Source organism: Pinus tabuliformis, chromosome 1_1, assembly GCF_031772625.1.
Source record: "Pinus tabuliformis cultivar Carrire ecotype Pingquan chromosome 1_1, CPIR1, whole genome shotgun sequence".
NCBI lineage: Eukaryota > Viridiplantae > Streptophyta > Pinopsida > Pinales > Pinaceae > Pinus > Pinus tabuliformis.
The window spans coordinates 274,908,665-274,919,899 of NC_142297.1; the positions used below are offsets into that span (position 1 = coordinate 274,908,665).

An 11,235-nucleotide genomic window follows, 5' to 3' on the forward strand; every position below is an offset into this window, starting at 1 on the left:
TGGAAAGGCACATAAGAAGGAAGGCGACATCGTGCCAGTCGATTCCAATCAAAGGAAGTGACCAGACTGCTTGGAGGGGGTACCATAAGAACAGGAGAATTACTCCCTTGAGTTACGAGAATGGGAGGATTTTCCTGCTGTCTTAATGGAACAGGAGGGTTGTCTCCAAGATCATTGGAATATGAGGAAACGAAAAGAACCTAAGTGGTATGATACTCACTCTCTATGGGAAAGGTACGATTAACTGAAGGTGAAATCGGGTCAACTGTTTCCTCGACCTATGATTGGTTAGGTATAGACTCATGGGATTCACATTCAGAGAGAGTGGGTTTGACCGACAGTTGATTTGGGTTAGTCACTTCATCAACTAGTGAAGGATTAAGGGAGAGTCTCCTGTAACTAGATGGAAGTCACTGTGGAGAAGCAGGATGATTATCCAACACTTTTTGGGCTTCATCCAGATAGGGACAAAGGTGAATGGGGTGATTCCATTAGCATAGCCTACAAGGAAACTTAACTTTACCCCTCTTTCCATGAACTTTACTACCACTAGTTCATGGTGTGTCACCAACATGATCTCCAGAAGTTGATGGCACAGGATGATGTGAACGAGAAGACCATTCTTCTAAGATCTAAGGAATACCAGAACAATTTCAAAGAAAATGGTTTCCCGTACAAATTTTGAAAGGGTATCAAAGTTTGTGAGGTTTATCGTCTGGTTTCTCATTAGAAGTTGCATTCGAAGCAATGGTTGCTTTGTTTCCCCCTGCTGAATTTTCTTCTTCTTCTTCCCTTTTTTCTTTTTCTTATCCACCTAGTTACTAGTGTTAATACTTTCACCAGGAAAAGAGGAAGAAGGGGAGGAAGAAACAACTGACGAAGAAGGTAAACGGTAAACTTTAGGATCAAATGGAAGTTGATTTTGTCCAGGCGAAGGAGTACTTGATTGCGGAGAAATTGCGACATTTTGAACCAAGGATGTTGAAAAAAACCATACTGGAAAGCCAATGGTAAATCCCAGAAGGGATAATGTAGCCATATATGGAGTACCAATATTTCCAAAAGGACCAAAAGGACTAGGATTCCCATCAAAAGGAATTCCTTGATTGGTGGACTCTGGATTTGTTGCCATATGCCTCAACCTAAGATCAACTAAGGAGTGACGTGGAGGATGTTATCCATGGTAAATTAATTTTATTTTAATCAAAATAACATAACAAAATAAAAGAAGGATAATCTAGGCAAAAGGATTACCAAGTAACTGTGAACTATAATATACTACCTCAGTAAACCAAGGACTTAACATACATGCAGGAAATCTCCCTGAAAGCTGTGTTCGGTGTATCACAGTGTACAAGGCAGCCGACTCAGTTACCTATGGATGTATAGCAACCTAATGTAGTCCTCCCATATAAACCTGAAAGTACGTAGAGGCCCAATCCATGTTAGCATTGTCTAATGTGAAACCGCGCAGTGAGAGAATTCCTTCATTTTTTTCGTACTATAACACCACCCTATATACCCGAAGGTACGTGGACGAGATACGATATACTTACATACATGGAATGAGGTATCACACTCGGAATGTATTGTAGACAATTAATGACAGCTGCTATGTTTAACAACTATGGAACACGTCTCTAGCCTAGACCTCTAAATGTTATGTGTTAGGTGACAATGCTCCATTAGGTTAATTGAGACAACGTTTAAGTTGATCTTGATTAAGATTTTGTCTTTTAGGTTCACCGTGTGATGTCTTTGGAATTCCTAGAATGCAACTATGATGAGAAACATTCTTTTCATTTTATTTGAACAATGAAAACCTTAACTACAAGGGATAGAGCAATCATAATGTTTAATCAAAGAGCATAGAGCACATCTAATGCAATTTCCCTATATTATTCCTACAAGCACACACAAACCTCTAATTGCATAATGCAAGTTTTTCTTTTCATTTCCCTTAATGTTTAGATGAAAAAAAGGAAACTAAATGCACATATAATCAATCAATACTTTTCACAAGAAACGAAGACTTTACAACAATTCCTTTTTGAAAGAAATGAAGACTTTATGACACTTCCTTTTTAGAAAAGCTTAATCGACTGTAAGCTAAGTTTGACAATGAATTGATAATGATAAAGAAATCATTTAAGAAACACTAAACAATCAAGGCCAAAGTAGGGCTAGGAGGAGAAATACAACTTGATTTCAGAACCACAAGAATCATTGATCTTTCAACAAGCAAAATTAGAAGCAACTTTGGAAAAATCAAGCCAAAGGTGGGTTTTTTAGCCTAAGAGGAATCAGCGCAGGCCAGAGTGGGAGACAATGCGTTGCAATGCATTTTCTCTAAGGTAGGGGCTGATCTGCAGTGCACTGTGTCAAGAACAACACTACGCTGGTGCCAAAGAGTCAAATCAAGAGACATTCAAGCACAATTGTTTATTAAGAAAACTTTTAAAAGACTGAAATGAAATCAATAAAGTCAAGAAAAATCTACTAGGGTGTAATATGATGAGGGTAAGCCACCAAGAATGGCAGTTCTTCCCCAGTATGGTTGCCAATTTGTTAAATGGCATTTGCATCTACAGATAAAAACATTTTCCCTAGGTGGGTGGCTACACCTAGAAAAATAGAAAGAAAGTAGTTTAACCTTTTCCTATAGTAGATAGATGAGATGAAGGAACTTACTTGTAGTCTTTCACTTCCTTGATCTTTTTTGAATTGCTCCCGTCGCTCCTACTTGAACTAAATCCGCTCAAAAGGTACTTGTATCATGAGAAACACAAACAAGAAACAATCAGAGCATACATGAACTATCTACTATAAAACAATGGAATCGAAGACATTGAAACATATAATCATCGCAGATATGAACAATAATATGAGAAAAGGAATAAACTCTTTATTAATGTAGATGGAAGAGTATCACCCAATACAGTTCGATCCTGTGCCACTCCTCCAACTTCAGTCCAACCCTCACCGCATCAAAAGCACACCATTCCAGCAGCATAACATTGCTTGACATGAACTCAATTCTCAAACCAACAGAATTTCCTTACAAACTTTATATTCTAGCCCCTTGATCACTATGATGACTGCTCAATTTATAGGAAATGGAGGTGCTTTTTTTCATAAATGAGGGTATTGAATGGCCTTCCAAACTTGGAGTTAGTTTCCATGGAGCAAGGGATGAGAGGGTAGGAGGTTAATGAATCCTTAGCCCATTGAATTTCGAGCTCATAGGAGGAGATAAGAGATGGGATCCTTCTATATTAATCTAGAATGAAGGAATATTCTGAGAACCCTATGTAAATTTCACTCAATCTCGCCCAACGCAAGTTAAAGAAGGCCTAAGTGCACTGCAGTGCAGGCCAGAAAGGGCCTGCCTGCTCTATAATGCAGTTACCCCTGACCAAGGCTGTGCTGGTGTCCCAAGGAGGCATTTTAATAAGGCTTCAGGACAGGAAACTTTCATAGAAGGAAGCATTCAATGTGATGACTTGTCTAGGGCATATAACAACTGAATTAGGGTTTGATGAGCCCTAACAGTACTGATCTGAATTTCAGGAGTGATGTGCCCAAACAGACCTGTAACGGGCCTGTTTAAGTCATGTTTTTTATCAAGTTTGGTATGGATGGATTTGTCTTGATGTTGTTTGTCATTCTGGAAAGTTTCACTGAGTTCTGGGCTATGGTATGGAGGCTAACCTCGAATTTAGGCTCATAATTTAGAACCACACCCTATGAACTGAAGAATTTGGGTCGTAAACGCAACCTGTTAGGCTTATGCATGCGGTTGGAGGCCCTCAACCACATGGAGGCCTTGTCATGCATGCGATTGGGAGCCCAGGTGAGAAGAAAGTCATTTCAACTTAGGATTTAGGCACTGGGAGTGGTTGATTAGCTCGTTGGTGTCATGTAGCTCTCGAGGAAGGTCAGTAAGGTTCCATTTTGTTTATTCCACTTTCTTAAATATACTTAGGAGGTTTAGTCACGTCATAGTAGCCCTCAGCTCATGTCTACCCTAGGGGGGGCGGTGAAAGTGGGTAAATGTGGGAGTGGTGGTTACAATGTATAATTTCTTACTAGTGGTTAACACATTAATATGCTTTAGGTCATGTCTAAGTTGTTACAAGGTTTTAGTCATAAAGGAATTAAAGGGAAAAACACACGAGTTCTAAATCATAAGTTGATAGAAATAGAGACAAAGGAAAAAAAACATGTGATTTTAACATGTCCAACCATAAAGGTTTGGAGAGAGAGAATATAAACCAAACATCTCATTTCCCTATCTTCAATTGGACCTAAGCACCTAAGAATCCAAAAGAAAACATCATATAAACTTGAAATTTCGAATGTTTTGAATCAAAACATAGAGAACAATGTAGTATTCTAAAATATCAAATATAAACCTAAATGTTAAGGTTCTCATTTACTAATATCTTTAGTCATATAAATATTTTATAATTTATTCATCTTTTATTAATTTTATAAAAAAAATCCTTCCCAATCTTCTTGAAATTATAAGAAATAACATTTGAAAAAACAATTATTAATATTGAAATGAATACTAAACATGAAATGACATTTATTATTATTTTTCTATTTAAATAATTAAATAAATTTCAATTTAAATCTCCTATCTCATTATAAATGCAAAAGTAATACATGTAACCATTAACAAAGAGTTAGGAAAGATTAATTAAAATATATCACTAAATAATTTATGTATAATTTATTATAGGGATGATATTATTTAGTTTCTATTTACTATTTTTTTATATCTTTAAGAAATATAACTAAAAAAACATGCAAATTTTAAATGTTACATCACTTATATTACAAAAATTATTAATATAATTCAAATAAAGTATCAACTTTATAATATATTATGAAATATATGTTTTAACGTGTAACATAATCTTTATTGAATATGGTAAGCTATCTATATATTTCATAGTTACATTATAAAATTTTAAAAAATATTTTTATTATATCATAATTAAAAATTTTATTATATTTGTAATTCATAAACTAAGATTTAATGGTACAATGCAATAGAATAGTTAGGTATAAATTGTTATTATTACATTGTAAGTGTTGGTATTATATATATTTTTTCAAATTTATATTTTGTATTTATTTTTTTATTTATAATAATTTAGAAATAAACTTCATAAAAATAACTTAATCATTAATTTCGATTAACAAGAAAATAGAATTTTTGAATTACAAAAATTTTAAAAATACTTTTAATTTTTAGAAAAATTATTTTAATATAATAATTTTTTATCAACTTTATAAAAAAAATTGAAAAACAAAAAGTCAAGAACCATTGACCCAAAAATGATTCCAACATAAATAATTTATAAAATAATGAAAAAAATAAAAATAAAATTAATGATGTAAGAAATTTAAAAATTTTAAATTTTATAATTTTATAATTCTAGATAATGTTGAAATAAAATAATATTTATTTTTATTTAGATTATTATTTAATTAATTTTAATTTTATTATGATTTTTTAAATTTTGTTAGTTTTAGTTACTTTAAATTAAAGTTTATTACCAATTTTAATTATATAAATGGAAAATTTTAAGCTTTTAAAAGACAGGGAAAAAATAAGTTATATTAATATGTAAATCTTTACTATATCATTTATAAAAATAAAAAATAAAATAGAAAACTATACTTTATTTAAACACTATTTAAGAAATTCTAATGGTCTAATTAAATTACAAAGATAGATATAAAAAATTTAGTAGGCATAAGGCTCCCAAACCTTATTCAATAAAAGTACAATTGAGATATTGGAATTTTTCAATTTTTTTTAAAAATAAATATATATTGATTTTCTTTTTTGATTGTAATTAGTGAATTTTTAGCTTCCGAAGAATGTTCTGGGCAAAATCCAAGATCGAAATACAACTGCAATCACTATTCACTTCAATATTAAGATATTCAAATTTAAATATTTCTTTAAATACTAAATTAAAATAAATTCATTATATAAATGATTTAGTTTTGATTATCAACTTTATTTTATCTTTTATAATTATTTATAATAAACATTAGAACTTTTATAAATTTAATTAATCACCAACTTAGATCTATCTAACTCTGAAACTATCATGCGTCGAGAGGGATCAAATCCCTTGAGGTGTAAACCTTATCTCAAATTCTACACTCCAAAAAGAGGGTTTGCACTTCAAGGGATTTGATCTGTCTCGACACATAGATCGGGAGTTAGATGGATATAGGTTGGTCCCAGCTAAGGGAAACAATGTCACATTTTTAGATTATCATTATTATGTATATGTTTGAGATAACTTCATACTTTGAAATTTATATTATGTTTCTTTGCTTCACATGATCATATCATTCTCTTCTTTAATTTAGTTTATGTTGCTTGCCTTGAATGGTTTATAAGTTTGAGTTTGGATGCTTTGCGTTGTTTGTGTGTTTCTGTGTTTGAATTTGGATGGTAATGTTTGTGAATGTTACATTTGTTGTGTTATTTTCTATATGTGTATGTAATTATCTATTAGTAATTAGTTGGTGATGAAGAAAGGAGACAATATTGTCAATAGTTTGCAGGAGGATTGATATTGCACAATTATTTCATTTAATTTTAGGTATCACAACTTTTGACAACTAATTAATTCTTAATAGTGTCCCTCCATGTACTACTAAATATATCTTAAATAGTAGTTTTAATTTTAAATTTTCTTAGTTCAATCTATTAAGATGATAGATATTGTTAATAACTTTAATGATGAAAATTGATGAAATAAAAATTTTGAATGCAAAGTGAGAATGCAATAGTGTTGAAAAACAAAAAAATATCAATAATAAGAAAAAAATATCAATAATAAGAATGTAGTAAATTACAAATAATTGTGATTAATCTCAAATTATTTTCTTTTCATATTCTTACTCTCACCTTTGTTAGTTTTTCCATCATTTTATATTGATTATATGAAAATTATTCTACTATTCTTATTGTCACTTTGTTAGTTTTTCCATCATTTTATATTGATTATATAAAAATGGCAGTGGAAATCGTAAACCATTCAAATCTTTAACTCGAACTATTGTAGTAAATATCTTACCTTCTCTCTTGCTCTCCAATATTAATAAGTTTAATTACTATAACACAAAAATCAATGCACTTTGTTAATAATTTTTTTGTGGTTACATTAAAATCAATGACATTGTTAATCCAATCATTTTAAAATTAATGTACCATCATATATTGAGTTCCACTAAATCAAAAATCAACATTTACACTGAAATCAATGCATCTAATGCAAGAAATCAAATAGGATTAGCATCTACATTGAAATCAACATCTACACTGAAATCAATGCTGGCTTTGCTGCTCCAAAAACATTTCCCTTTCAAAATCTTCAATTTTCCGTTCCAAAACGATTTCCCTTTCAAAATCTTCAATTTTATGTTCCAAAGCGATTGGATATTTGGAAACGTGGAGCTTTCTTGGAACTCTTTTTTAAGACTCCTTCCACGACCTTTTCCAGGAGCTGCTGCTCGTCACTAAACAATATCCAGAATACAATTGCGAGTCAGAAATGCAATAAAACTAACAAATTAAAGTTAAGAATAACAGAGAGAATCGGAGTTCTTACCCACTATAAAATTCAAGGTCAAAACCGCTTATGTCTACAACATTAAAAAGAGCGTCCTTCCATTCTTTAATAATGTTGGGGTCATATCGCGGCTTTTTTTTACCAATTTGACGGTGGATTGTTTTCTTTTCTCCAAGCTCGCGCAGGGATCGAGCATACACACCATTTTCGCCCCTCGTAGAGCAGAGCATGCGAAGAAACCACGGGAGAATGCGAAAAACCCAGGGGAGCATGCGCAAGACTCTACCATAGAGTCCAGTTTTGCGCTGCGTCCAACGAAGTTCTGATGGGTGCACATGGTAGAAAACAGGAATGATAGGTGCCTTCGACTTCAACATCAATACGAGTTCTTTCAAACACCACACCGATTCTGCATATCGGGGAGAGAAAATAGCAATGTGAACGGAGGCTGTTCGAATAGCGCCTTCGATTTGACAAGTTAGGCCATCTCCCTCGCGCAATTCTTCAATGTCCAAAAATGGTCTGAAACCGTGTTTGCAAAGGCGATTGTAGAGATCGGTGGCAAAGGGTTTCTTGCAATCTGGAGCGCGATGATTAATAAAAATATCAAAAACATTGTAGTTTTCGTTGGCATAAGAGGTGGATGAGGATGCCATACTATATTCACAGATTGAAATTACAAGATCGTCTGGTTGTTCTGAGGAGCAAAATGGCTACCAGAAGATGACACAAGTTACCACTACTTCACTTGGCCTTTTTTGCTCTGTGTCTTCGAGTGGATGACCCCAAGTTACCACTAGTCCACTCGGCCTAGGTCGCTCTCTGTCTCTCAAAATACTTGGTAGAACAAAACCGCTCTGAAATCCGGTAGGCTTCTAGGGTTTCTCAGCAAACGTAGTCCACCTTTACATTAAACGAAATTTATGACCTCTTTCCTTTAATTTTTTTCAATTTATTATATAAACGATGCGATGAAAGTGACGCGTGCCAGCAATTTCCGCATTGAGTGCACATGACCTATCGTTTTGTCTGCACGAACCTGACTCCCACTGGCATGGTACGACATAATGGCGTGTCATAATTTCACATGAAACGTTATTCTCGATAAATTCTAAACTTGATTCTTTTGAGAAATTATTTTCTTAATCTTTATTATTTTCAGGAAGTGGAAGGAAATGACCGAGAAAGTGGTTTGAAATTTCATTTTAGGTGTGTATTGGAATTATTTTCTTAATCTTATTGTTTTGAGAAAGTGGAAAGGAAACGACAATGGAAGTGGTTGGAATTTTGTTTCAATGAAGAGGTAGTGCATTAAGCATTCTCATCCAGGTTTTATCTTTAGTGCACCGACCACGTTTAGTGGATCCCGCTTTAGATTGAGTAGACACCACATATTTCAAAAGTTGGGTTCTTTTGGTTTCCAAAACTTTTTTTCTCATATTATGGAGAACAATTCCCATAGATTGACATAGAGTTGAAAACAACTGTTTTAATAAGTATTTTGATGGGACACTTATTTGTAGGATGAGACTTAATGTTTTTGGGATTTTAAGTGGTAAAACTTCAATTTGAAATTAGCAAAAATATATATACATATTAATTTCTTTTATTTTGGCATGTGTAAGTGTTTGGTTGTATGTATCTCAATTTAAAATATAATTTTTTTAATAAATATAATTTTTTTATTTTTTATTTTTTTTAAATGTTAAATTTATTATTTATTTTTTTATGTATAAAAATATGTTAATAATCTAATATGTAAAGGTATTTAGTAAAAGTAAAAAATATTTCTTATAAATCATTAAAAAATTATTTTAAGTGATATATTTTTTCTTAATAATTATTTTTACTATCTATTATATTTTATTTATTATATATGAAAGATAAAGTAATATTTCTATTTTAGTAATTATATTATTAAATTCTAATTAAATATTAAATCACTAATATGTAAATTATTATATTTGAAAGATAAAGTAATGTCTCTACTCTAGTAATTATATGATTAAATTCCAATTAAATATTAAATCACTAACATGTAAATGGATAGTTACAACTAAATTAAGGTAAACACACTTGTTCATCAATATTATTCATTTTAAATAATTAAGTTAAAACCATAGTTTCAAAAAGTTTTATATTATCTTTAAATTTCTAATGTTTAAGTTTCTTCATCATACTTAAAATATTTCATTTTTTTTTAAACTACGACGAGAAGCTTTCTATTAATAAAAAAGGAGGTACATCACAAATACACATTATCGATACAAACACCATCATAAAATGAAGAACCATTAACACCCTAAAGGACAACATTATAGAGCTAAAATTAGACCATTATCATTTTCAGTCGACCACGCCACCAAAAGCCAACCATTGGCTAGGGCAAGTATAAACACAACAAGTATGTACCAAATCCGACAGTGATCATGCCAACTACCTAAGGTCACAAAGACCTGAAGAAGGAATTACCAAATACAAGAGCAACAACAAACTGCGAGCAAAACAAAAAGAGCCAATAACTAAACAACCCATGAGTGCATGCCACAATTTCCAGAATATCCATTAAGCCCGCAGAAAGGGAAAGATCCAAAACTAGCCATGATACCCTCCCAATCAATATCACCTTCATGCCATAATCAAAAAGTGCAACGAGAAAGTACCAAGATTAAGCCATCAGACCATAGAGAGTCATCATCTATGCGACCAAAACTCCAAAAGGAGGCCATGGAGTGTCAGCACTTTGTGCCATGCAAACCAAACGAGAAGGTCCACCTAAAAGGAAACACCCTCTAACATGTGGAACATGTTGCTCCGTAGCACCCTGGCCACCGCAAATGCAATTCATATCATAGAGCCAAACTCCTGAGATAAACTAACTTCACCCACACTCCACAAAACCACAAATAAGAGTGACGCCACCCAAGCCAAGGAGAAGGAAGGCAAGTATACAACCTTACCTCCTTTCCCACAAGTTAGGTACCCTCACCACCCCAAATACACAAGCCTTCATTTAAATCCACTAGACTTGTTCTACATCTTCCAGGGACATCTCACAAAGAGTCTCCATTAACATTAGTAATACCATCCATCACACAAAAATATTTCATTCTTTCAATTAAAAAATATACTAAAAAAATAATACAAATTATTAAATTAAAACCAATCCATGAAAGAATTCACTGTCATTTTAATTTACATAAGATATTTCACTCTTTAGACATAAAAGAATAATAATACAAAATTATTTGAAGATAAAAATGAGTATGTTGAGCTTCCCCATATTTATCATAAGTTATGCATTATAAATAATAAAAATACCATTTTATTTATTTATTGTGTGTAAACCATTATTTTTAAAATTAATTAATTTTTAAATATATTTTACGAGTTGAAGATTATAATTTTTGGATTGAATTTTTTAATAAAATGATAATAAAGAATAAAGTAGGAATGAATTCTCTTAGGGAAGAAAACTAATTTTAGGAGGTGAAACACTTTTTCTCATACACTTTTCCAAATACAATTTATTGGTTAGGGATTGATTATAAATTTTTGAATTAGGTTTTGTGATAAACTGATAATATAGCATTTTTATTAATATTTATTTATCAATTTAAAATGT

General features: G+C 31.9%; 1 protein-coding gene across 1 annotated transcript; it reads right to left on the reverse strand.

Moving 5' to 3' along the window:
- Positions 1–7,645: 7,645 nt before the first annotated feature.
- On the reverse strand, positions 7,646–8,266 carry LOC149212603 (toll/interleukin-1 receptor-like protein). The gene has a single exon (XM_089388744.1). The coding sequence runs from the start codon at positions 8,264–8,266 to the stop codon at positions 7,646–7,648; it is 621 nt and encodes a 206-aa protein (XP_089244870.1).
- Positions 8,267–11,235: the final 2,969 nt, after the last annotated feature.